At 48.3% G+C, this 27,009-nt stretch overlaps 1 protein-coding gene and 1 long non-coding RNA gene across 2 annotated transcripts in view; one reads left to right on the forward strand and one right to left on the reverse strand.

Moving 5' to 3' along the window:
* Positions 1-27,009, forward strand: part of NT5E (5'-nucleotidase ecto) — a 45,051-nt gene that overhangs the window by 14,420 nt on the left and 3,622 nt on the right. The window contains exons 2-8 of the mRNA XM_029224136.1: positions 682-904; positions 5,892-6,080; positions 20,153-20,350; positions 21,262-21,416; positions 23,065-23,170; positions 23,967-24,116; positions 25,444-25,644. Of these exons, the coding sequence (XP_029079969.1) occupies positions 682-904; positions 5,892-6,080; positions 20,153-20,350; positions 21,262-21,416; positions 23,065-23,170; positions 23,967-24,116; positions 25,444-25,644 (1,222 nt within the window). The remainder of the gene's footprint in view (positions 1-681; positions 905-5,891; positions 6,081-20,152; positions 20,351-21,261; positions 21,417-23,064; positions 23,171-23,966; positions 24,117-25,443; positions 25,645-27,009) is intronic.
* On the reverse strand, positions 18,494-21,922 carry LOC114896198. The gene is made up of 3 exons (XR_003793740.1): positions 21,591-21,922; positions 21,181-21,257; positions 18,494-20,754 (listed from the first exon to the last, which is right to left on the reverse strand). It is a non-coding gene; the product is annotated as an uncharacterized LOC114896198 (long non-coding RNA).

Genomic DNA, 27,009 nt, shown 5'->3' on the forward strand with positions numbered 1-27,009 from the left:
AGGCCCGCGGACAAGGGGGCGGAAGGCCTTTGAGGAGGTGGCTGGCACGTTGTGTTTTGTCAGCATCACCCCAGGGGAAGCTGCCAGACGTCAAAGTGGTCATTTTGCCCCCTATAGCCAGTCCCGGAACAGTGAGGAAAGGAAACGAGGGAAGCAGGTGGGAACAAGTGTTGTGTTAAAGCGTGCCAGCTCCTCCCAAAGCCCTGGCTCTGAGCCCGTACACTCTTGACCTGTCCCAGATCTGGGAGTGGCAGGTCAGTGGACACCCAGCCAGGTCTCTAGGTGACTCCTACGCACGTTGATGCCACCTTCAGCAGGTGGTGTGGACCCTGGGGAGCAGTTTTCAAACCAGCCTGGTGATCTGGTTGCCCCTGGGCCCAACCCCAGGGCCCCAGAATAAAGTCTCTGAGCCTGAGAAGGACAGCAGTCATGCAGTCGGCTTCCTAGGGCTCCGCCAGGTTTGGGAGCCCTGTGCCAGGGTAACTGTTTTTTGGCCACACCGCGTGGCTCGCAGGGTTGTAGTTCCCTGACCAGGGATTGAACCCTCATCCTCAGCAGTGAAAGCGCGGAGTCCTAACCACTGGACCGCCAGGGAATTCCCCAAGGTAATGTTCTTTAAAGTATGCTTTTACTGGCAACTCCGGAGTACCTGATTCTTTTTCTCTTTTCCCTTTCTACCAGGCACTGGGAAATCACGAATTTGATAATGGTGTAGAAGGCCTGATTGATCCACTTCTCAAAGAGGCCAAATTTCCAATTCTGAGTGCAAACATTAAAGCCAAGGGGCCGCTGGCGTCTCAAATATCAGGACTTTATTTGCCGTATAAAATTCTTCCTGTTGGTGATGAAGTTGTAGGGATTGTTGGATACACTTCAAAAGAAACCCCTTTCCTCTCCAATCCAGGTATTTTCTTCTTTTACAGCCCTTGCTGCTTGAAAATAGATGCACTAAATCAGAGCTTGGCATTATTTTTCTGGACCGTTGGTTAAAGTAGGAACGTGTGGTATTGGACACGTGTGTTCTTAGGATGACACTGAACAACCAGTCCAGTGGCTCCCAGTTGCCCTGAGTTACTTCTTAAAGACATTCGCCTTCCTGCTCAATGAACTTCTTTGTTGACATAAACAGTATCTTTGTTTAATTCAGTGCATTCAGAATTGGACGAGAGGGCCGTTGATATCCAGTGCTGAACGGTACAGAGTCACTCACTGGAGGATGAGAGCCACGTGACTCACGCCCTTCTTCCTGTGGAGGCAGAGCCCAGAGCCAGGGTTTTACCTCAATTTACCTCAACTTTCCTTTTCTAATATGATTATTACATGTCCAGTTAACTCTGCTTTCTCTGTTTTTAGTTATTTGTCTCTTACAGTTTTAATGACTTTGTTGTATCTGGCTTTCTGGGAAATATATATACATTTTTGAATGGTCTTGTGTGTGTGTGTGTGTGTATATATATCATACAGGAGATATATATATATATCTGCTATATCTATACACACACACGTATAACCCTGAGACCATTCAGAAAACATTTTTGAGCCACTTTTAGAGGAGCACTTTGGCAGTAAAAACAAAAAGATGTTTTTTTCTAAATTATCCAAATCAGTGTTCTGTCCGCATTTGAAGAAAACAGGGAAGTAAGGGTTTTCGTTAAGAATGAACTGATAAAGGACATCTAATTAACAATTAGAAAAGTCACGTGTTTGTTGCTGCTGTTTAAAATACAGTCGGAAACAACGAAAAGGTCAACGGTTGGCCTTGAGCGGCTCCGGGGCCCAGAGGGTCCTGCAGGGCTTGGAGGCGGGGCTGGGCCGCTCTCCACGGCTGGGGACCTGGGGCTTGTCAGGCACCCCAGGCGGCAGGTGGACGTCTATCCCACGGTGACCAAGCCTTTGCACACGGTCACCGGCTGTTGCTGAGGTCATTGTGAAGCCACAGAGGACAGCCACGGACGTGATGAGTCACTGGCTTTTTTTCTTTTAATATCTTTATTGGAGTGTAATTGCTTTACACTGGTGTGCTAGCTTCTGCTGAGGCACTGGCTTTTGAAGTGTCTTAGGAGTGCTCTTCTGCCTCAGAGGGATGTGGTCCCACCCGAGGGACCTGGAGTACAGCCTCGGGCTGCTCTCCACCACCCGGCCTGACCTCTTCCTCTCACCACCCCTGCAGACATCGCTGTGCGGGCTGATCAGACCTTCCCCGGGGCTCAGGGGATGCTGCCTCTGAACCACCTGGGGCTTTCCTGCCAAGAGGCCAGGGTGGCGATTACAGAGTGAACCAATCACCGACATGGGTAGGGCTGGAGTAATGTGGCCCGGTTGCCGCAGGGCGCCCTCGGGTGGGACACTTCTGTGGGGTCCCCGTCATCCCCAGAAAACGCCTCCCCCTCATCACATTTGTCCTCGCTCTGGGCTTCCTGCATGACTGGAGCAGCCTGAGGACAGAGCTGGGTCTCCTCTCAGTGAAAATCTGGAACCCAGTAGAGTGACCAGCTGAGGATCTTGGGCTAAAGATGTGGACGTGTTGAATAACTGAAAAATTATGTGTCTCCATAATGTCTGTTCCACCCAGGGGGTTTTGAGTTCATTTAAGGCGGCATGTAATTAACGCCATAGAAGAGTCATAAACAAAGTCAGGGAGGGAGAGGGAGGGGTTCCGTTGAGCGAAGGACGTGATGGCCGGCTTGGGGGTGAGGTAGACACGATGAAGACCTTGCTTGGCCTCTCCAGGGTGTGCGAAGCAACTGGGGCAAAAGGCATTCCAGGAGTGAGGTCAGAGTCACGTGATAGGACGCAAGCTCCTGAGGACAGGGACCTGCTGGGTGTCAGCACAGGGGAGGTTCCCAGTGAAAGTTGCTGGAATGGACTAGTGAGAGCAGGCAGGTGTGGGACCACAGTCCCAAAGTGGCTGGGTGTTCAGTTTTCTGGAACATGGGTTCTAAGCAGAGAAAGCTAGAAAGGGGGTGTGAGGACTGGATTGTCAGGCTGAGGAGTTCAGCATGATTTGGAGAAAAGCATTACCCGTCCTTTAATAGTCACCAAGAAAGGGACTTCCCTGGCGGTCCACTGGTTAAGGCTTTGCCTTCCAATGCAGGGGGTGCGGGTTCGATCCCTGATCGGGGAGTTAAGATCCCACATGCCTCGCAGCCAAAAAACCAAGACATAAAACAGAAGCAGTATGGTAACAAATTCAATAAAGACTTAAAAAAAAATTTTTTTAAATAGTCTCCAGTAAAAAGATAGAAGGGGAGTGGGGTGGTGGAGAGACAAAGGGCTCCAGATCTCAGACCACCCTGTCTGGGACTCTGACAGCACCCCATCTTAGTTCTTTACCAGGTTACAACAGACAGGGGCTCCGAAGGGGCCATGCTCTTTCCAGCAGCTCTCAGGAGAGAAAGGCTGCACCATGCAGGGGCCAGGGCAGGAGCTGGGCAGGGGTGGAGAAGGACACTTGCTTCTCCCAAGACCACAGTCCCAGCAGCCCGGCTCCCCCTACAGACCTCTGACCCCAAATCCAGCCTCATTCCTCCCGTGCTGGTGACCCACAAGTATAATTTGTATTTCTAGCACGTTTAATTTATTTTAGCTAGATAATGGACTTCCTCTCACTCCACTCATGATATACTGAAATATATCCCATGCTTTCTGTATGTGAGATGACCGATCCTGTGAGGTTTCTGATGTGTTAGGAGAACACATTCCTTTGTCCTCAGAGGCCTTTCTCTCAACTTTTTTCTTTCTTCTTGCCAGCCACACTGAAGTAGAGGACGGTAGCATTGTCTGAAAGTCTCAGCAAACATTTCTTCAGCTATTCATTCATTCATTCCCCTGAGAGCTTGCCTCTGTGCCAGGCACTGTTCTAGGCATCAGAGATACTGACCCCCAAAAAAGCCCTGCCCACTGGAGCTTCACGTTCAGTGGGAGAAGAAATAAATAAGGAAAATGTTTGGTGCCAGAAGGTGATAAATGATATAGAGAGAAATTAAAGGAGACGGGGTGGCAAGTGGGGCACAGGGGTGAGCTCACCTTGTCGTTTTAAGGAGAGACTCAATGAGCAGCTCACAGAGATGGTGACATGGCACTGGAGGTGACCTGGGAGCCCTGAGCTTCTGGGGGTGACTGGCAAGAAGCATATTATTCTTGATGGCCTCATGGCAGACAATGGTGGCCAAGCTGTTACACCTCTTGATTTTTTTTGAAACAAATCAATATTTATTTACTTTTCAAAAGTAAAGTAGGATTGGATAGATGATTTCTTTTTTTTTTTTTTAATTGGAGTATAGTTGCTTTACAATGTTGTGTTAGTTTCTGCTGTACAGCAAAATGAATCAGCTCTATGTATACATATATCCCCTCTTTCTTGGATTTCCTTCCCGTTTAGGTCACCACAGAGCATTAAGTAGAGCTCCCTGTGCTATACAGCAGGTTCTCATTAGTTATCTGTTTTATGCATGTTAGTGTATATATATCAGTCCCAATCTCCCCATTCATCCCACCCTCCCTTTCCCCCTTTGGTGTTCATACGTTTGTTCTCTACGTCTGTGTCTCTATTTCTGCCCTGCAGACATCACCTCTTGATTTTTAAATGTTGCCTGTGAGTTACTTACAGCACTGCGGGTCCCACCCCACATCTGTGCGCCACTCATTTTCAGGCCATCCGTCTGGAATGCCCCCGGCTTTGCCATCAGCCATGCTGTTTATTTTATGTGCTCACTGGCACGTGTTGGCTTGACTGATTCGAGAGACTCCAGAGTTCCCCACTGGAGCACACAGAGACCCCCAAACCCCATGGCATCACAAGGGATTAGTTTAACAGTCCTGTAGCTCCTTAGAGAGTTGAATACTTTTCACACTGGAGATGGCAGACTCCTGGGTTTCGAAAGAGCATTACGAGACTGATTCATGTTTCAGCATTTTCATTTGAGAGATGGTTCTGAGATACTTGCATAAGGGAATCTGGATCCTCTAGAGGATCCCGAGTCACAGGTGGCTGGATGTGACTTCAGGGCAGCGTGTCTGTGTTTGCAGTCACCTGTGTGCCAGTCAGAGCCATAAGCCCTCAAGCTGCGCTGGGGTTTGGCCACAGGGGTAGCACGTGCCTGCGACACACAGAGCGCCCAGCTGGGGAGTCACACCCATACTCACCAGCTGCACCAGCGGTCAAGCTTCCGCTCCCACTGCGTGCGGGGCGAGCCTCCAGGGAAGGATGCGCACGCTCCCAGGGCCAGCAGTCCTTGGATGGGACACCCCCCCCCCCCCCCGCCCACTGCAATCTAATCAGAGCTCCGTGATGCTCTAATGCTGACCTTAGCCAGTGAACAAGACAGAGTTGTCAACGGTGTCATACGATTGGCATTCAAGGGCTAGTTGCTGACAGAGTTTCAAGTGTGAAGACTGATTATGTTGAACTTGCAAACAAAGCCGTAGAGTAGCTAATCTGGTTGGTTTTTTTCAGTTTTATTGAGATATGATTGACATCCAGCACCTGTATGGGTTTAAGGTGCACAGCATAGTGACTTGGCATAGATACAGCCCATCATGCTTATGTGCTCAGCCACGCTCAGCACTGGCCTGATGGAAGTCTAATATACAAATAGATGTAAAAAAATAGAGAGATTCCAAATCTGAAGCCTCCTCACTGTTGGAATTTGAGTAACATAATATCATCCACAACCTTAAACCGGTGCAGCATTAAGCGAATGCAGCTGAGCATATTGATGTGAATCTTTATTGGCTTTGTAGAGGTTTTATACTGAATTTATAAATAAGTTTTGGTCTTAGTAATTTAAGAGCTTTAGGAGATTAAGGTGTTTTTATTTGGTATGCTTGTATAATAAGCAATATAATAAAAATTGTTGTCAATAAATGTCCATATTTATTTTCTTCCTTAGGAACGAATTTAGTATTCGAAGATGAAATCACTGCATTGCAACCTGAAGTAGATAAGCTGAAAACTCTAAATGTGAACAAAATTATTGCACTGGGACATTCTGGTTTTGAAATGGATAAACTCATCGCTCAGAAAGTGAAGGGCGTGGACGTAGTGGTGGGAGGACATTCCAACACGTTTCTTTACACAGGTAATGGCAGCGGGAGGGCTAGATAATATACGTTACATATATAGTATAATATATACATGTAATAATGTACATAGGTGGTGCACACTGAGTGGTAACATGTATAAATCTTAAAGAGACTTTTTAAAACATTTTATTGAAAGATAGTTGATTTACAATGTTGTGTTAGTTTCAGGTTTACAGCAAAGTGATTCGGTTATACATATATATGTACATTCTTTTTTCAGATTCTTTTCCATTATAGGTTATTACAGAGTATTGAGTAGAGCTCCCTGTGCTATTCAGTAGGTCCTTGTTGGTTATCTGTTTTATACATAGTAGTGTGTATGTTAATCCCAAACTCCGAATTTGTCCGTCCCCTGCTTTCCTCTTTGGTAACCATAAGTTTGTTTTCCATGTCTGTGAGTCTATTTCTGTTTTGTAAATAAGTTCATTTATGTCATTTTAAGTTAGATTCCACATATGAGTGATGTCATACGGTATTTGTCTTTCTCTGTCTGACTTGCTTCACTTAGTATGATAATCTCTAGGTCCATCCATGGTGCTGCAATTGGCATTATTTCATCCTTTTTGATGGCTGAATAGTATTCCGATGTGTATATGTACTACATCTTCTTTATCCATTCATCTGTTGATGGACATTTTGGTTGCCTCCATGCAAAGAGACATTTACTAAGAGTAATTTATTGGTTTCATGAGTATGTCAATTCCATTCACTTATGTAAATTATAAATATATATAACATACACATTCAAATATATAAAAGGTTACTGAGGCCCAACTAAAAGTCATTGTACATCAAAAAGCAACATGCATATAAAAATTTTAAGCATAAACAACGTAATGTAAATAAGGCCTTCACAGCTCAAGGTGACAGGACTTGATTGGTAGGTTCACAGGTGGCAGAAGCTGGAACTCTGGGCTCAAGCCCTAACCCTGCAGCATCCCAGGACTGTGGTGCCCTAGAAGCCACAGGCCCCCGTGCTCTTGCAAGCACTCTCTCCTCCCTCGATTTCTTCCCCCCTCCTCTCCCTTCCCCTCTCTCCATCCCTCCCTCCTCCTCTCCCTCTTTCCCTTCCCTCTCTCTTTTCTTCCTTCCTTCCCGTCTTCCCTCCATTCCTTCCACATGTCTCTCTCTCTCTCTCTCTCTCTCTCCCCTTGGTATCAGGTAGTTTTAGTTAGGAAAAGTCTAACTCTTTTTTTTTCCCATTTGAACATATACTGTCGCAAAACTTTTGGGTCTGGCTCAGTGAGTCTTTCCCACCATGCCCTCTCCCTGCCCCAACCACTGCTTCATGGGGCTTTAAAGTATTTTCAAGAAAAGGAAGACGAGCAGGAGAGCCTGCTGGAACTGGCTTCTATCAGCTCTGGGAAGGACGACTTCGATGGGGAACAACCCTCCCCTTGGAGAGGTTGCTGCTTCGCCCGTCTCTATGTGAGCTATCTCAGGCAATCCTATTTTTATAAAAGCAGCAATTAAAAATACCCAAAACAGGGCTTCCCTGGTGGTGCAGTGGTTGAGAGTCCACCTGCCGATGCAGGGGACGTGGGTTCGTGCCCCGGTCCGGGAAGATCCCACATGCCGCGGAGCGGCTGGGCCAGTGAGCCATGGCCGCTGAGCCTGCACGTCCGGAGCCTGTGCTCCGCAACGGGAGAGGCCGCAACAGTGAGAGGGCTGCGTACCACAAAAAAAAAAAAAAACCCAAAGCAGTAAGAAATGTCCAAACCTGTTAAAAGTTCTCACTAAGAAGAGAGTATGGGTAATTTTTAATTTCTTCTTAGCACCTTTGAGTGTTTTCAAATGATGAATGCATGTTGCTTTTATAATGAGAAAAAGAGACACAAATTATTTTTTAAAAAAAGGAAAGAAAGAAACACAGTATTGGGTCAGAAGTCCTTATTCCTGTTTCACTTGAAGGACCTTGAGTAGTCACCCTCTCTGAACCTGTTAGCTTCGCTTCAGAATGTCAGTGACGATGCTTCAATGAAATCCTGCAAAAGAGAATGTGCCTTTTGGTAAGGAGATGAATTTAGTGAATGATCAATGACTGGATGAAAGAAAGATTTGAGGATAAAAGTTACAATTTGCTTATCCATAAACCTTAAGGTAGATAATTACAGTCTCTGGAAAAAACTGCCTGTAGAGTCTTTGTCATTTATCTCACATTTCATGATTTCTTACCAAGATTAAACTTGTTCTCATGAAAATATTCAATTTGGATATTCATCATTGTGAGGAATGAACTTAACAATGAAAGGTAATTCCAGGACACAGTAGAGGATGAGGCATACTTGCTTGTTTAAATAAATTTTCCCAGCCTCGAAAAACAAAGCAACAACAAAAAACAACCCTCCGCTGAATTGCCTTTGGAATTAGCTTAAAGTTAAATATGATTGGTTAATCAAATTAGGGTTAAAATAATACATCTTTTGGAATTTTAAATCTTGCTGAGAACCATTTCAGCGCACACACAGGACCCAACACACACAAACACACTCACCTGAAAGAGAATTTCACAAAGTTTCGGGATTGCACCTGATATTTTCTATTCTGTTATTTAATTTTTTTAAATGCTGGTGACTACCTGTTAAATAAGATTCATTGTCTTGTCACCAGTCCATATTTTTAAAACCTCAGCTTTAAGTGGGGCACGACCAAAATAGGACATGGACGGTTCCCCTCCAAATAGTGAAGCCCCTGCAGGTTCTCTGGATTACAGCCGCCGTGCACATGCAGACCAGACAACCCTGGTATTGCCTGACCTTTCTCACGTTGGGATGAAGAGGAGAGGACTTCCACGTCCAGGCTTGCAAAATGTCAGAGCTGCGAGGATGAGGGCTAGAATGCAGACTTCTAAAGGATTTAAATCCTAGAGTTAAGGAACTGGTCCATGCTGTTGCCTTTGGACAAAAAAGTAGTTAAAGTGTGTGCAGGTTGGAAGATGTGGCAGGTGTGCCAGGGGACTCTCCTCTGCATGTGACCCTTGAAGGCAGACAGGCTCCTGAGATGCCGTCGCTCTGTTTGTCTCCCGCTTTTTTTAACTGGATTTTGGATCATGCAAGCCCATCAGTTTGCTGTGGCCTTGGTGAGTGTAGATGTCCGTCCTTTCCTCCATCTGCACAGTTAAGGAGTTACAAGCGTGACGTCTATGATCCCTTCTATTCAAACACCCTGCTCCCTAGAAAGGCATCCATGCCAAGAGCCTGACTGCTTACTTGCGGGAATTTGGGGAAGTAAAACATTTCTTGGTAGAATACTCTGTAACTTCCTTAGGTTACTGCAGTGATTTTCTTTATACCTCCAGCTCCTTTGAGGCTCACACCTCCTGGTTACCCTGTCTCCCCCCCCCCCCCGTTATCACTGTCACCTAAGCCCCTCCCCAGTGTCACCAAGAATTTAGCACCCAACGTCCTGTTTTCCTCTGCACTCCAGCTCCTGCCTGCATCCTGGCTGAGTGTCTATATGGATGGTGGAGCCAGTACCCAAGTTCAGAGTCCCTTGATCCTATCAACTCGTGACTGTCGCCTCCTTTTCAGCAACCTCACTTCTGGGACCACAGGCTGAGACCTGGTCATCATCCTGAATTGCGGCATGCCCACAGCCCCACTGCCCACCTCCCTCCTCTCCTTAAGGCTCTCTCACCCTTATTCCTCTGCGAAGCGGCCTGCAGCCTCACGGAAACCTCGGTCTGGTGAACCCTCCTCCCCTCCCAGCCCAGCAGGTGTCACTTCTCCTTAGCCTGGGAGCGTCCATTACAGACTCACCCCACATCTCTGGCTGACACCCAGAAGGTGGGTGCCCAGGATTGTTGAGTGAATGCCGACAGATGTAGCTCCTTTAAAAGTAAGCTCTTGGGCTTCCCTGGTGGCGCAGAGGTTGAGAGTCTGCCTGCCGATGCAGGGGACACGGGTTCGTGCCCCGGTCTGGGAGGATCCCACATGCCGCGGAGCGGCTGGGCCCGTGAGCCATGGCCACTGAGCCTGTGCGTCCGGAGCCTGTGCTCCGCAACGGGAGAGGCCACAGCAGTGAGAGGCCCACGTACCGCAAAAAAAAAAAAAAAAAAAAAAGTAAGCTCTTTTGGGACTTCCCTGGTGGTCCAGTGGTTAGGGCTTCCTGCTTCCACTGCTGGAGGCATGGGTTTGATCCCTAGTCAGGGAACTGAGATCTCACATGATGCATGGCGTGGCCAAAAAAAAAAAAAATTTATTTTTTAAGTAAGATTTCTTTATTTGAACAGCTTTTTGTATTAAGTACCTCATTTGTACTGCTTCTGGATTTTGGCACACGTTTCTTGAATATGAAATTCAAGCCTTTTCATTGACTTAGAGAACATAAATGATTTTAACAACCACCGTATTTTGTTCTCAAAACAAATGGAGTTCACAGTTTAAGTATAAATAAAACCAGGAAACCTTAGCGTTTGTTCTTCACACTGCAGCAGGCGGCCGGGTACTCCGAGTGCAGGGGCGGAGCCATCCCTGCTTTGTTAGAATAAGCGAGCGAGGACAAAAAGCCTTGGTTGTGGTTTGCAATCATTGTTCATCTCGCCATTGATTTTCACTCTTGTAGTTGAGATAATCTTGTCTTTTAGAACAAGAAAGTGGTCTTATTATTTACTACATCCACAGGACAGGGAAACACTCTCCAACAAAGAACCGCTTCCTTTGGGCATCCGTAGGATTGCTGATGTGTGGGTTTATTGAGTGAGCCGGGAGAATGAGCCAGAGGACAGAGGTGTGGCCGGTAACTTCAAAGATGATGTCCTTGGTGGCACCGGGACTCACTTGTCCCAGGGGTCACTACTCAGGACCCCTCGGTCAGCTTCCAGCCATAGCCCAGCACCAGCTTCCTTCACGGAGCAAAGCCAAAGCCTTCTGGTTAACGATTTTTGCAGCCACATAACACTGATCGGTTTTAGTTACGTCTCATGAAACCGCTTTCCAGGGCGAAGTGGGGTGAGCCAAACCCCAAATGATCTGTAAAACAGGGTCACATCCTTTGGCAGGGTTGAGTTGTCAGGCAAGCTGATGACCGACTACATATTGTGAAATCCAAAGCCTGCTCCTGCCACAGGGCAGATCTCTTCCCGGGGCTGCCATTCGTGTTGCCCTAAGTTTGCCCCTTGATGGTCTTCAAGGACCTCATTTTTCCAGCCTCACTGTGACAAGCAGCACGGGGTCATGGAGAGGGCTTTGGACTCTGACGGCCACAGTCTCCCCCCGGGGTTGGTCACTACTGGCTGTCCGACCTCAGACATGTTACTTAACCACTCTGAGCTTCAGCTTTTTATTTTAAAAAACCGCTACAGTGATACGACTACCTCAGAGAATGTCGTAGGGATTAAATGAGGTGGTATAAGAACAGAACGTAGTGGGTCCAAGAAAAATATGTCAGTTCTCCAATATTCTGCAACATGGGAAAATGTATACAATTTCATTTTAAATGAAAAAGAGGAAGATACATTTTTTTTTTTTTTTTTTTTTGCCGTACGCGGGCCTCTCACCGTTGTGGCCTCTCCTGTTGCGGAGCACAGGCTCTGGACGCGCAGGCTCAGCGGCCATGGCTCACGGGCCCAGCCGCTCTGCGGCACGCGGGACCCTCCCAGACCGGGGCACGAACCCGTGTCCCCTGCATCGGCAGGCGGACTCTGAACCACTGTGCCACCAGGGAAGCCCCAACATTTTTTTTTCTTTTACAACTATACAAACATTTATTACCCAGACTGTAGTCACTTGACACAACTCCAAACTAATTTATGAGGTCACTCCTCTCTTGAATAAATAAAAAGACTCTTTATCTTACAAAACTCGGGAAACACTGGAGCTCTTCTCACCCCCTCCCCCCAAAATCTGATCATTCCTTGGGGAGCCTCTATTTTTCCTGATCCCCTAGGTCCTGATTCTTACTTGTGTCCCCCCTGTTCTTGCCTCTTTCAAACCATTCTTCTTGTCCATGCAGCAGAGACTCAAATATGGAAGAGTGCCCTTTCTTCTTGATCTCCCTGAATTCCATCCACATGAGGTAGCTTCCCTCCAAGTCGGCTACGCACAGCAGGGGACCCACCGCTGTGCGGCCTGGGATGACTCTGCCTTCCAAGTCTCTGCCACCCCAGGGCGTGCCTCGCTGGCTGGCTTTCTGGCTTTCTTCCGCAGCCTGCCCTCCTCCCATTCCGGTTCTCCTCTTGTTACTCCTGTCCTCACCCCCTTGATCCAAGGCTACCCCTGAAACTCAAGTTTTCTTCCACTATTTTTATGCAAAAAATTAAGCTCTTTGTGCACACCCCTGCTCCACCATCCCCATCATTGTCAGGGACCCATCCTTCCAGGCAGGTCTGCCTCACCTCCCCCTGGGGAGGAGGAGAGGAACGAGGACGCAAGACCGTCATTAGGGAAGCCTGGCGGACCCTGGTCCTCTCACAGGTGTTTACTGGACAGAAAATGATTTTTTCCCTATAACGGATTCTACCACCCATTTCCCCCTTTGCTATCCGTGCATACGTATTTTATTATTTATTTGTTTGTTTTTGTTTATTTATGGCTGCGTTGGGTCTTTGTTGCCGTGCGCGGGCTTTCTTTAGTTGCAGCGAGCGGGGGCTACTCTTCGTTGCGGTGCACAGGCTTCTCATTGCGGTGGCTTCTCGTTGCGGAGCACGGGCTCTAGGTGCTCGGGCTTCAGTAGCTGTGGCATGTGGGCTCAGTAGTTGTGGCTCACGGGCTCTAGAGCGCAGGCTCAGTAGTTGTGGCACACGGGCCTAGTTGCTCCGCGGCATGTGGGATCTTCCCAGACCAGGGCTCGAACCCGTGTCCCCTGCATCGGCAGGCGGATTCTTAACTACTGTGCCACTAGGGAAGCCCTACATATATTTTTTTAATTGAAGTATACTTGATTTACAATGTTGTGTTAATTTCTGCTGTACAGCAAAGTGGTTTAGTTATACATATATACACACTCTTTTTTATATTCTTTTCCATTTTGGTGTATCACAAGATATTGAATATAGTTCCCTGTGCTCTACAGTAGGACCTTGTTGCTTATCCATTCTATATATACTAGTTTGCATCTGCTAATCCCAAACTCCCAATCCTTCCCTCACACACCCTCCCTCCCCCTTGGCCACCACAAGTCTGTTCTCTTCATACATATATATATATATTTTTTAATTCACAGAAATTATATTGGTTATTGCCATGGCGGGGTGGGACTGTAATTAAATTTTTCTTCTCCATTTGCCAAATATGCCATGCTAGTTTTACTTTGATAAAAAAGAAAAATTTTTTAACCTCTCTAAACCCTAGAAACTGAACCATTAATCCTAAAGTTTATGAAAAGAAAATTTTCCACAGACAATTTACTGATCAGTAGGCTTTTATTTGGCAATTCATGGGCGGAGCAGCATCCCATGTGGCAGAGAAAAGGGGGCTCGGAAGAGCTATAGGAGGCCATAGGGTCTTAGAGACCAAAGGGAGCAGAAACAAGGAAGTTGCCCTGGGCATTGCTGATGGTTAACTTCCCTTCTGTGGAGCGCAGGGAGGTCTTGGAGCCTGTGCGGCATGGGCCTGCGGGGCTGGGAGCGCCGGGCCTGCCTGTTCTGGGAGAGCCACGCAGAAGCGCAGTGGAGTTCTGGTTTGCTGATGGGAATCTTAGCATGAGCGGCTCCATCTTGGGCCTGATCTGGTTACTTTCACAACTTGAATTCTTATAAATATGTGTGTTAAATTTTTTAAAAAGGAGAGGCATATACTCAATTTGAGAATCTGAGCTAAATACACAAATGACCAAATGTATCTTCTTACCTTTAAAAGATAAGAAACCGGGAGTGCGGTGCTTTGTCCCAAGCAGCCTGGCTGTGCCTCACTCAGATCTCTTGTCCTCAGTTTATTAATTTCCCCCAAACCTAGAAACTCATACGGTTGTCAGTTTTGACATCTCACGTGTAAGGAAATTTCCAAATCGTCTGTCATGTTGCGGAAGCAGAGCTTCGGGCTTCCCCACCAGAAGTCCTCCAGGTTCTGAGATGAGCCTATTTGAATTGTGCATCGTGTGCTCCACTGCCCGCCACTGTGGCCGAAGCTAATGCTTTGTGGAAATCAGCAGTTCAGACCCTCATTGAATACAAACACCTAGCATTTCCCAGGGTACAGAACCACTCTGGAATGCCCTGTCCAGCTAAATGCTGATTTTCCGTAAAAAAAAATATCAGGTTTATTTACATCAATTCATGGTCCTGTGGACCTCCTTTTTAATTTCAAATGGAACTACAAAGCATGTTAACATGAAAATCAGTCTCTCTCTCTCCAGCCCGTTCCTTTGGACTTTGCATTTTAACAGGCCATAGTGATGGAACCAGGGGATGGCTGCATTGTTATGATTTTGTTTTTAATTTTTATATAAAACCCTGTTCTAAAATGTAAAAAGCGAATGGGAAGTCTGGTGTCTGGAAGGATAGTCACCCTGACTTAGATCCTCCGTGAAGAGAAGAGGGTGATGGACAGCAGAGGAGAGGAGAGTTTTCCCAGTGAAAACTTTCCCCAGTGAGTGGCCTCTCCAGGCCTCACAAAGATGAAGCGAAGCCCTCAGGCCTGGCTCCACAGGACAGTGGAGTCCCACACACTGGGCACTTGTTGGAGCTTGGAGGTGTTTTGTTGAGTGAGTGAATGTGTGTGAACCCATTCCCACCCTGCCGGGGTCTCTTATTTACCCCAGCCAGTCAGGACCAGGTACAGGCAGACAGCCCGGATTGGACTTCATGAGAGTTTGTGCCCACTCTGGGTACCACTTGAAGATACGTCATCACTGTTAGACCTTCCGGTCATCACTGAATGTCCAAGAGCCAGAATGTGGGCAGTATATCGAAGCATGTACAAAACAGAGGGACAGAGTCCCAATATGGAGAATGTCAGTGGCCCCTTGAGTTCCCTGGAGGAGACATGACAGCCTGTGTATCAGGGTCGGGTACAGAGATGGCTGAGGAGACAGTGACTCACCCCTCTGGTTGCGGAACACCTTTTGACAGCAGCTGGCCTGACTACCTGGGGGGAAAAGGGCATCTTGGCCAGCCTACTTCATGGCTTGCAATGCCACAAGACTTCCTGCATGTGAAAGATGCTCATAACTTAAAAAAAAAAAAAATTAAACTACTTTTGGTGTCAAACACTATCAAATCTCTTGTTTTACAAATACAGGAAATAAATTTAGGTCCCAGGAGTTAAAAGTCTCTCCCAAGGTTGTGAAACAAGATTAAAAGGGAGCTGGCACCAAAACCCATTCTCTCGACAAGCAGGTGTTCGGCTTTATGAGCCCCACCCAGCTCATTAGTTGAGGAAATTGAATGGAGGGGAGTTGGGGGATGGGGCATGACTCCCCTTGACATATGGATTCCTCCACAGGAAGGCCATGTAAATCTTGTCTGATCTCTGGAGAACTGTTGGCTAAACCACTTAAAATCAGTCGTTCAACATTTATTGACCACCTACTATATGCTGGGCCAGCCCCAGAGACACAGCAGCCTCTGCCCGCATGGAACTTACTGGCTTGAAAGGGATCCTGATGCCGATCAGATTTTTTTTTTAAGTATGCAAAGAAATCAATCATATGTAATTACAAAGCATGCTGTGAAGGAAGAAGTCCACAATGCTGGGAGAGCAGGTATAGGAGCGCCTGAGCACGTCTGGGGAATCATTAGAGATGATGGTAACTTGGTAAATAATTATCTCTAACCTTTATTGGGCGTTTACCTGAGTCAGGCTTCATGTGCTGCTTAACTTCTTTAATTCTCAAAACAACCTCTCAGGCAGGTATTGTTATTTTCTCCTTTTACAGATGAATAAACTGAAACAAAAAGATGTAAATAATTTGCCTGTGGGCCTCTGGTTCCAGGTCTTACTCTATATTCATGACTATGGAGGCGGGTGTGGTCTAGGAATGGGAGAAACTAAGATTGCTGAAGTGCAGGGTGAAGGGTCTAGATGAAGCTGGGCCACATCGTGTGGGTCTGATAGGCTATGATGCTCACGTCAAAAATTGTAGTGTTGCTATCCAAGCGAACGTGGGTCTGCTCACCCGCCATGCAGAAAAGCCAGTCCACTGACACCAGGTTGTAGTGAAGGAAAGTACAGCGTTTGTTTGCCAGGTGCCGAGCAAGGAGTCTTGTGCCCAGGAGTCCCACAGGGCCCTGCTCCGTATCAGCTGGGCAGGCGCTTGCCTGGGCCTAAGCTGGGAACGCCCGCATTCCTGAGGGGCTGCTGTTCCGTTCCCTCAGACACCCTCGCTGTTCTAGGGAATGCCCTGTTACCAGCTCTAAATGTCAGCCCCACAGCTCCTGGCTCCTCCAAGGCTTGCTTCCAAGAGGACTGATTTGCCAAAAGGCTGGAATAGAGTTCTGGTAAACAGTTTTCCCCCTGCCAAGAGGACAGGCTGTGTTTCTAAAGACAGATATGTGGCTCTTGTGTGTGGAGAGACGATCTGGGGCGTGAGCCTCTGTGGCTTAATAGAGTGCTGTGGGAACTCTGAAGCCCTGGATTGCTTTCTCTGCCAGTGGTTTTCTGGGGTTGCCAAGTGCACAGGAAGCAGAGAGGGCCCAGCTGTGGGGAACGCAGACTGGAGCCAAACTAAACTGGTTATTGTCTCAGCCACGTGGGAAACGTCCTCCTTGTCTCCGATTAAGTCCATCTGAGATGAAGATGACACATCTTTTGTTCTAACAAACGGCATATCAAGGCCACTCAGCACCGGAGAAAGTCCCCTGTGCTACAGGAGCTGGGGTTGGTGGCTCCTATTTGTAAAGAGCAAGCTGATCTGATGAGGTATCTGACCCCATAGTTCGATTCCGAATTTTTACGTTCTGTTTAAACTCAGATATATTTATGGAAGGCAGAAAAAATAAAGGCTAAAGAAGTCAGGCTTGCCCTTCTCTTGGGTTTCCAGGAATCTGCCAGACCCCTTTCTGAAACAGATGTAGGGCCTGTTCCTCCTGGACGAGGTATTGTGCGCCACCTTGTGGATATAATGGGAACTGCACGTTGCCAGGCTTCTCTGGGCTCAGAGGATGAGCCACCTTCCCTAACCGTGCCCAGCTGAGAAGGTGAGGGGACTGCCACATCCCCGTCCCCTGAAGTAAAGGCCAGGCTCCAGGTCTGTCCAAACACCACCACAAAACGGAATGCTACTCTTCAATGCATCAGACCATCTATGGCAGTCACCGCCACCATCTGCCGGCCACCCGTAAGCCTGTGCAAATGGAGATGGGACACGGCCTGCACTGGATCTCAAGTCTGTGCTTTTGTAGAAATAAAATTCCAAGGCTTTCTTCTTTATCCAGAGGAAGCAAGACAATGGGAAATTAAGATTGGCCACAGCTATGAATATTTCCTGCTGGTGAAATGTTGGTATTTGCAGCACTTCTGCTCTGTGGTTACTGAGCTAAAGGGGCTGCTTTTGGCTCAGGAGCAAGGCAGGACTGGGTTTTTCATAAACCCAGGTGTACAGCGTAACGTCTTCAGTGAAAAGGGAAGCACAGACACAGCTTGGGGCACAAAGGTGCAGCCACTGGGCTTGCACCTGCTTTGGTGAGTGCCCTTTGGAAACCGTCTCTTGCAGGCTCTCTGAGAACAGCACGTCGTAGGCTGTGTTGGGCAGTGGAGAGAACATAAGCTCCGGTGTCTCACAGCCCTGCTTTTCAACCCGCCCTCCTTCACATACCAGCTGCGTGACCATGGACGCATGTCTGTGACAACTGGTCTTCTGGTCTACAGTGTGGGGATAATAATAGGAGCTGCCTCGTGGGATTCCTGGAGGATTAAATGAGATCTAGCCCGGGGCTGGCTCCTGGCTGACTCTCATAACGGGTCCAATGAGGAACCAACACAAACTGAAGTTCTCCGGGCTCTCAGTGAACATCTAATAGGAAGCGCTGGTAGTGGGTGTGCAGAGGGAGGTGATAGAAATAGTAGTGGGTCAAAGGTATCTGTTCTATAGTCTCTGACTCAGAACAGCCCAGATGAGATCCCGCTCTCGCCGGAGGTGAGATGGGAAGTACAGGGCACCCATAGGAGGGGTGCAGTTGTAGAACTGAAACGTGCCAGGTGATCAGAGCCCAGGGCTCATGCTCCGAGTGCCGGGCTCCCACCCTCACACGGCGTGTGTCCGGGAGACCGTGCTGGGATGGGACTCAGCCTCTGGCTCCCCTTTGAGATAAGTGGCTCCCAGGCTTTCCCCAGGGCTCCCCTTTGAGACAGAACTCAGCAGAACCCAGCAGGTCTGCGGTCTGGCTGGGGCGGGAGGTCTGTGTGTCAGTCGGCCGCCCCGGTGAATGTGGCTCTTCCTCAAGGCACCCGAGGGGACACAGAACTCAGCAACAAAACCTAAGGATGAAAAAAAAAAAAAACCTAAGGATGACCTTTTGTCATTTCTGTTTTTTATTGAGTATAGTTGATTTACAATGTTGTGTTAATTTGTCATTTCTGCTGATCTTCCACTAAAGATTCTAAGCTCTGGAGTGTGTGTCTAGGGTTTCTAGAGGTTGCCATTCCCTCATGTGGAAAAGAAATACACATTTATTGAGTATCTATTATGTGCCAGGCAGTCTGCAAGAGAGTTTTGTTTTGTTTTGTTTTAATTTGGCTGTGCCGGGTCTTAGTTGCGGCATACAGGATCTTCAGTTGTGACATGCAAACACTTAGTTGTGGCACGTGGGATCTAGTTCCTTGACCAGGGATCAAACCCGAGCCCTCTGCATTGGGAGCACGGAGTCTTAACTGGAACACCAGGGAAGTCCCAGGAAGAGAGTTTAAATGTTTAATCCTCTCAAGATTCCTGTGAAATAGGAATTGTTATTTTGCCTTTTTTTTTTTTTTTTTTTTTTTTTTGCGGCATTTATTCCCAGGTAATAAGTTTTTGTTTCTTCAGTTTTTTTCTGGGGTATCTTTTTGTTCTGTGCAACCTCCTCTTCTGGTTTAGTAACAGTCTGTTCTTTTCCACGAAGGATCATCTCAATGTGGCAGGGAGAGCTTGTGTTGATCCGATCACAAGCTCTATAAATCCTGCATCGCATCTTGGGGGCTTTGTTCACTTGAACATGCTCCATGACCAGAGAATCTGCATCTAAGCCCTTAAGCTCAGCATTACTCTCTGCAGTTTTGAGCGTGTGCAGTAACAATTCAGCACCTTTTGGAGGCCACCGACCCTGCGTCCGGCCCCACTGTTTGGCCTGGGCGCACCTACCAACTCCACTGTTGGAATGATGGAATGGCACACATTGCTTCTGTAAAGTGACATCCTTCAGATACTTGGTGGCTTTTGGCCTGGCAGTTTCACGAGTGTCCTTAAAGTGAACACGAAGATTTGAACCAGTTGATTTGCATGATTGTATGGGGTTTTCTGGGCCCAGTGAAGAGCGGACCCTTTCTAGAGGTCACCGTGAGACACTGGACCTCAGGAGTCGGCACTGCCCACAGCCTGCCTGTGCACCCGCCGTCCCCCCGCCCCACCCTCGCCCGGAGCACCCCTCTGCACGTCACAGAGGCCCGACAGCACCGGAGCACCAAACCGGGGACTCCGACACGTTCCCCCCACACAGAAGGACTCCGCCACCAGGGAGGACTCAGTAGACACAAGAGTCCGCTGCCCGAGGGCTTTGAAATTGGCACTGCTAAGCCCAGGATGGCAGCAATAACCCGTTATTATGCCCATTTTACAGATGGGGAAACTGAAGCACGGTGAGGTGAAGTGGTTTGGCTGCTTCACCCGGCTGGTGAGATTGGAGCCAGGGTCAGGATGGAGGTGGGACTGTCTTAGCAGTGTCGCATCTTTGTATGCCACGTAGCACCAGGCACGGTGCCCAGGACTTAGCAAGAGCTTAGCAACCGCTGCTGGGTTGAGAATGGAAGGATTCACGTGCCAAAAGGGCATTCGGAAACAGGGGCAGATGCCCGAGCTGGGCTCTGAAAGACCAGCTGTGTAGAGCAGCAGCTGGCAAATCGTCAGTTCAGAATTCGCAGTCACCTGGCCGGCAGCCTGCAGGCTCCCGGCCGTCCATGAACAAGGGCCCACTTAATTAACTTTGGATCTTTCATTGCAGGCACTCCACCTTCCAAAGAGGTGCCGGCGGGGCAGTACCCATTCATAGTCACGTCTGATGACGGACGGCAGGTTCCCGTGGTCCAGGCCTATGCTTTTGGCAAATACCTAGGCTATCTGAAGGTCGAGTTTGATGAAAAAGGAAACGTCGTCACTTCACATGGAAATCCCATCCTTCTCAACAGCAGCATTCTGGAAGGTACGTGAAATTCAGGGCAGTGATCCACCAATTGGTGGCTGGATTTTTTTTTTCTTTTTTTTTTCCTTTTTATTTTTTGGTTAATGTTTCAGGACAATGTTTTTGAAGACCCGAGCTTCTTTCTCCCTTGAGTTTACTCTACCCTCTTCGTGGATAAGGAGATTTAAAACACACACGAATTGCAAAAGCCCCATGTGCTCCTCCAAGCCCTCTCAGCATCAGACACTGTGTCGCTGCCTCTCGTGTCTCTTCCAGCTTCATCCTGGCGCAGGAGAGCCACTCTCGGCCCATGTCCAGAGGAGAGCTGATTGTTGGGGCAAAGGGAGCAGTGTACCTGGGCAAGCAGCCCAGTCTCCATGGGCTTCAGGTCCTCAAATGCGTGTGTGTCTTTCTTACTTTTTGATCTGGGAATCAAAACGAAAAGACATTTCATGTCATGCATTTCATACAGTGTACATGAACATCCTCCTGTGCTTCTCTCTCGCCTGCCCCTTCCTGCTTACCGTGATCAGACAGGGAAGGACGGGTGACTAGGGGCCCTGGAGAGCCAGAGCTCCTGACGGCCAGAGGGAGGGGCCGGGACCCTGTAGCCGGACGTCTCAACCCTTTATACCTGCCCTTGGGCCTCTCATTGTCTCCCCACCACTAATGCCCTCCCCGTTGAGCCAGCAGACACTCATTCAGATGTGACGAGTTGATGCTGATTTACTTGGCACGTCTTTAAGATCCAAGCTGGGTCTTACTCCCAGGAAACAGAATAGAGGTTCCTAAGGAAATTTCCCAGTCAAAATCAAAATGTACACAAATACGGTAAAGAACTGTGTACTCACGCCAGGTGAGCTGAATGACATTTGAGCCTTTCTCCAACATTTAGGCTTTAACTGCAGGCTGATTTGTTTGTTTTCTTCTAGATCCAAGCATAAAAGCAGACATTAACAAATGGAGGATAAAATTAGATAATTACTCGACCCAGGAACTGGGGAAAACAATTGTCTATCTGGATGGCACCACTCAGTCATGCCGCTTTCGAGAATGCAACATGGGCAACCTGATTTGTGATGCTGTGGTGAGTGGTCCACAGGAGAGCAGGGCCCGTGCCTAGGGAGGGAGGATGCAAGGACGGACAACCTGACAGTTACGGAATTGAGGACTTTTAGAAATTAGTCCCCAGACAAAAGCTTGGCATGTAATCACACTGAGTACCTTGGGAAGGTGCCCGAACCAGACCAGTGGGCCATACCTTTATTGCTTTACAAGAACGGCAGCCTTGGACTTCCCTGGCGGTCCAGTGGTTAAGATTCCATGCTTCCGCTGCAGGGGGTGCAGGTTTGATCCCTGTTCAGGTGAGTTCTGCATGCTGCGCAGTGCCGCCAAAAAAAAAAGGACAGAAGCCTTTATTTCAAGGTGCTCATCTTAGGTGTCTGAATATTGGATGTTGCTTTCCTTTGGTAAGATGACCTGAATCCACAAACTCTGCTCCTCCCAAGAAGTAGACATAGAATTAAATACATCTGCCTGGGCCTAACTTAGGCCAGAGTGTGTTTCACTGATCTGTCCTCTTGACCCCAGAGAACTCGGCCTTGTGTGAACCACCTTCACAAGCAAGGCAGTTATCACAAGAATAATAAGTCCCATGTTGGAGCGAGTTCCCACACCAAAAACACCCCTCTGTCCACCTATCTGTGGGCAGCCCCCCCGGGAGGGCCATGCCCAGCCGAGGTCTCCAGCTGAGACTCACCATGCCCAGGGGCACCCAAGAGGCCGTTCCTTTGTCTGGGCTCAGCTCGGTGCCGGGTGCCCGGTACCTAGGATGCAGCCACACTCAATAAATGTCTGCCAAGTAAATGACGACACTCACGCTTTCCAAGGTGGGACAAGTGCTGGAGGCTCAGCATCGCACGGTCAGTGCGAGACAAGCAGCTAACGAGAAGCCAGAGTTGTGAATGTGCAGAGGCAGGTCTGGAAGGAAACACCCCAGGCTCTAGCAGGGCTTACCTAACAAAGAGAGAATGAGCCCCTTCTCCTGCTAAGCATCAGGAACACTGCAGCTGTGCTGCCCTCATAGCCGCCCTGTGGCCCTGTGTCTCCCTCACCTCTTCCACCATCATATTTTTTCAAATGAGAATGTAATTCGTTTTATTTCTTGTAACTAAACATATGTTTTGTAAAAGAAAAGGAAGAATGAAACTGACTCTCCCCCGTTTCAGGGGCTCCCCCATCTCTCTCTTGTATCCAAAATTGCCAACTTGGGAACTGGCTGGGGACCTAGACATGGATGCCAGGGTCCTTTGTGGCCTGAGGTCTGGAGTTGAAAGGCTCTGGGCTCCGCCCTCAGGAGCAAATGTGGGTCCTGCCCTGGAGGAGCCCTGGGGGGAGCAGCCCCGTGGGTCAGTCTGCACAGAAGCCCCTTCCTCCTACTTCAAGTGCTGGCTTTGCTAAGGGCCCCTGGCCTGGCGGGTTGCAGGGGTCTTAGGAGAGGGGCTCAGAGCTACTGGCTACTCAAGAGTCTGACCTGGGACTGGTCACAGTATCTGAGGTTTGCTTCTCAGAGCATAAGACTAGTTCTGATGAATTACACTTGAGAAAGCTCTGGGCACACACAGGAGCAGGAGAACAGCAGCTTTATTTGCCCGGTGCAGCTAACCAAGTTCTGGGCACTGACCCTAAGGAGGAGGACCCAGAATAACGAGTGTAAATTCATGCTACTGTTGCAGATTAACAACAACCTGAGACACCCGGATGAGATGTCCTGGAACCACGTGTCCATGTGCATTTTAAACGGAGGCAGCATCCGGTCACCCATTGACGAGCGGAACAACGGTATGCTCCCAGCTCCCGGCCCCCGGCCTCAGCTCAGCGTGCTGTCTGTCTGACCAGTCCCCCAAGACCCCCCCACAGTGCCAGGCCCTTCGGCCACTCGAGTCAGTGCCCCACCTGAAGGGCGCACACAGGCTTGTGTGTTCTTGGATGCATTTGCTCACAGAGGGAGCAGCCAGCCTTACTGGCACCAAGGTTTAGCTCAACTTCTGATTCACACGGCAAAACGCATATGGTGGCTGATATATGCAAAATAGTGATGGCCTCCACCTGGATATCTGGAAAGAGGACAAAATTGCCCATCTTGGGACGTCCCTGGCGGTCCAGTGGTTAGGACTCTGCGCTTCCCCTGCAGGGGGCACGGGTTCCATCCCTGGTCGAGGAACTAAGAGCCCACATGCCATGCGGCATGGCCAAAAAAAAAAAAAAAAAAATTGCCCATCTTAGGTGCTGGGAAAAAAGAGCTGGATAAGTTCCTCTAGTGCATTTACAGGTATCCAGGATTATAGCATATGGTAAAACAAACCAACCAGACAGATATTCAAGACACTGTTGTAGTCTTCCCTTATAACGCTGTCAAAAAGTGTCAGCCTCAGTGGTGGAGGGCACGGCCAGAGGCCTCTTGATTCCATCCTCCCCCTAAGTGTCAGGAACACTTGGACGCAGCTGTGCTGTCCTCAGAGCCTCCCTGTGCCCCGTGTCTCCTTCACCTGCTCCGCCAGTCCTAAAGGACACCGGCCATGGGGTGTGCTAGTTCTCCAGCTGTTTTCCTCCTCACCTCATCTGTGACTACCCTCAGGCACAATTACCTGGGAGAACCTGGCTGCTGTGTTGCCCTTTGGAGGCACCTTTGACCTGGTCCAATTAAAAGGCTCCACCCTGAAGAAGGCCTTTGAGCACAGCGTGTACCGCTACGGCCAGTCCACAGGGGAGTTCCTGCAGGTGGGCGGTAAGTCACCTTGCAAGGTGGGGTGGGCTTTCCTGCTGGTTGGCTTAGCTCCCCCCTTACCAGAACCTCTTGGTCAGGCCTGTTTGGGTTTTCACACACCCAACACCAACGCATAGTCTTTCAATGGCCAGACCACTGGAGTAGGTTGGGGTCAAAGCCCCAAGGCCCCGAAAATGAGCACCATTTGCCAAGTCTGATTTGGACATCAGATGGTCTCGGCAGGAGCTGGCCCCCCAAACTCTAAGCAGGTCAGCTGCCTTGAGGTCTAGTTTCTATTAAAATCTTAGTTGCTTCAACATTCAATATTCTTCGTAAAAAAACAGAAAAGGGTTTTTTTTTGTTTGTTTTTTCTGTGAGTGCCTGGAACCATACAGAAGTTCAAAGGAATGCAGTGTCCAATAAGTATTAACAAGGATGATTTCTGGGCGGGGCAGTCTGGACAAGACATAGGAACTTGGCTCTGGTTCCAGCGGGACCTGGGGCAAGCCCTCAGCCTCTAGGAGCACGGTGAGAAAATGGGCCTGCTTATCTCATGGATTGCAGTGAAAACGGAAGGAAAACAAATGCTTCCCAAATTGTCATGGACTTCTGAAACGCTTTCGTCAATAATTAAGTCCACAGTCCAATGAATTCAACTTTAAATTAATATGAATGATCTTGTTTGACTCTGACTCCACATTCTGGCCTGAGTTTCCGGCCTGTAGATAGCGGGCTGCACCTGAGGGCTGTGATTGCTTTGTGAAGTCTTCCCTCTGCAGGGCACTCCGCTGCTGGGATCGAGGGGCTGCAGAGTGTGGTGGGGTCCAGGCTGCTGCCTGTGGGGTAGCCCAGATATTCTGCGTTTTCCAGGACAGAGGGGAGGGAACACCAGGGCTCTGGTGCCCCAGCACAGTGCTGGGTAGTCGTATGTTTTGTGAAAGTCACCCAAGCCCAAATTATTAACGTCTCTTAGTCATCAAGATGGTGCAAGGTTCTGTGCCTGTCATCTGTTCCTCATTTTCCAGAGCCACTGAACCAAGTTGCTGGACCAATTAACTCAGGATTTTAAAAAGGTCTGTTTTCTCCCTGCAGAGTCACCTCTCGCCCACTCTGGGCCAGAGCCAGTTTTCCTCCTGGGGGTTCTCAGACCTCCCAGAAGGACTCAAGGACAAACCTAACCAGATAGGGTAGCTGCAATGTCACCTCAGCTCTCTTGCTGAAATTTCACTCAAGCTCAAACTAAATGAAAACTAAGCCCAGTGCCCCAATTCCAGATTTGGCCCTTTCTTAGAAAACAGAAATTTCCCTTTGGATCCAGTGAAAACATACAGGCTCATTTCTTTTCTAGGAATTCACGTGGTGTACGATCTTTCCCGAAACCCCGGGGAAAGAGTGGTCAAATTAGAGGTCCTTTGCACCCAGTGTCGCGTGCCCAGTTACGAGCCCCTCAGAATGGATGAGGTGTACAAAGTGATCCTCCCGAACTTCCTTGCCAAGGGTGGGGATGGATTCCGGATGATAAAAGACGAAGTGTTAAAACATGACTCTGGTAAGCACAAGTGTCTCCACCCCTCCCTAGCCCAGAGGTACCCGAGAACAGAACTGGTCCCAAGAGGGGAGCTACGCATAATGCTCGGAGGGCAAAGCCAGAAATCCAGATGCGTCCCCACATTGCCGACCACTTCCTGCTTTGTTTGTTGGGAAACAGCAGCACGGCCTGGGGGAATATTGCCCTGCCTCTCCCCAGCACACGTACTCATCCACCCAAGCCCAGGGAAAAACATTTTTACATAAAATGTGTTTTAAAACTCTTTTAAGTACATATAACCAGCTATTTAAATTGTGAAATATCAATCAGTGTGGCACTTATAGAAAGACCAGACTTCTAGAACTTTAGGCTGGATGTGGGAAACTATATTAAATCATCTAAACTTTCTTGAAGAAGCTTTTAGTGTAAACAGGTCAGGTAGGCATGGATGGGATATGTCCCCTGCCCCATTCTGCACAGTGCATTGGAGCAAATTATAGGAACCACCACACTTGACCCCAGGTGATATTTCCAGCAGCAGTGAGGGTCATTATACCCCCTGCTCATTTTTTAAAATCCAACTGAGAACCACCTCCTATGCATAGAGTCCACTGCCAGTACACTACCCCTTCCTGTTCTCCAGGGCAGAAACTAGTGTGTTTACAAGACACGTGCACAGCTTCCCTGCATCTGTCTCCAGCAAGGAGCTCAGCCAGGTTCCTCTTCAGCCTTATCATAGGGGACTGCCATTTTCGCTGTGTATCCCAAGGAGGGTGAAGGACAGATCCAGGGCAAAGGAGACAGCCCTTCCTGGGAGGAAAGGCGCCAGGCACTTCCACCCATCCCATGATAGGAAATGGAAAGGCAGGCTTAAAAGGTGTCCTCCCGAGCCCTGCATGAAACAAAGAAGTTGATGACTGTGCATCACCCAAGGCCAGACTGATAGTGCTGGAGAGAAGGACCTTACATAGAAGAAGGCTGAGGAAGCCTTGGCCCTAAGGCTTCTCAACCCTGGCTCTTCATTAGAATCACTTGGGGAGCATTTTAAATTAAATACCAATGCACTGGTCCCAACTTTTAAGAGATTCTGATTTACCTGGGTGGGGTAAAAGTCTCTTCCAGTGATTCTAATGTATACCCAGGGGTGAGAACCACTGCAGAGAGAAGAGTTCTTTTTTAAGTATTATATTGATAGTAATATATTGTTTTTATTGAGGTATAATTGACATGTAACATTATATTAGCTTCAGGTGTACAACATAATGATTCAACATTTGTATATATTGCGAAATGCTCACCACAATAAGTCTAGTTAACATCTGTCACCTCACATAATCACAAAAAAATTTTTTTTCTTTTAATAAGGATATTTAAGATCTACCCTCG

Source organism: Monodon monoceros, unplaced genomic scaffold, assembly GCF_005190385.1.
Source record: "Monodon monoceros isolate NGI ecotype Baffin Bay Population unplaced genomic scaffold, NGI_Narwhal_1 Super_Scaffold_15, whole genome shotgun sequence".
Classification (NCBI taxonomy): Eukaryota; Metazoa; Chordata; class Mammalia; order Artiodactyla; family Monodontidae; genus Monodon; species Monodon monoceros.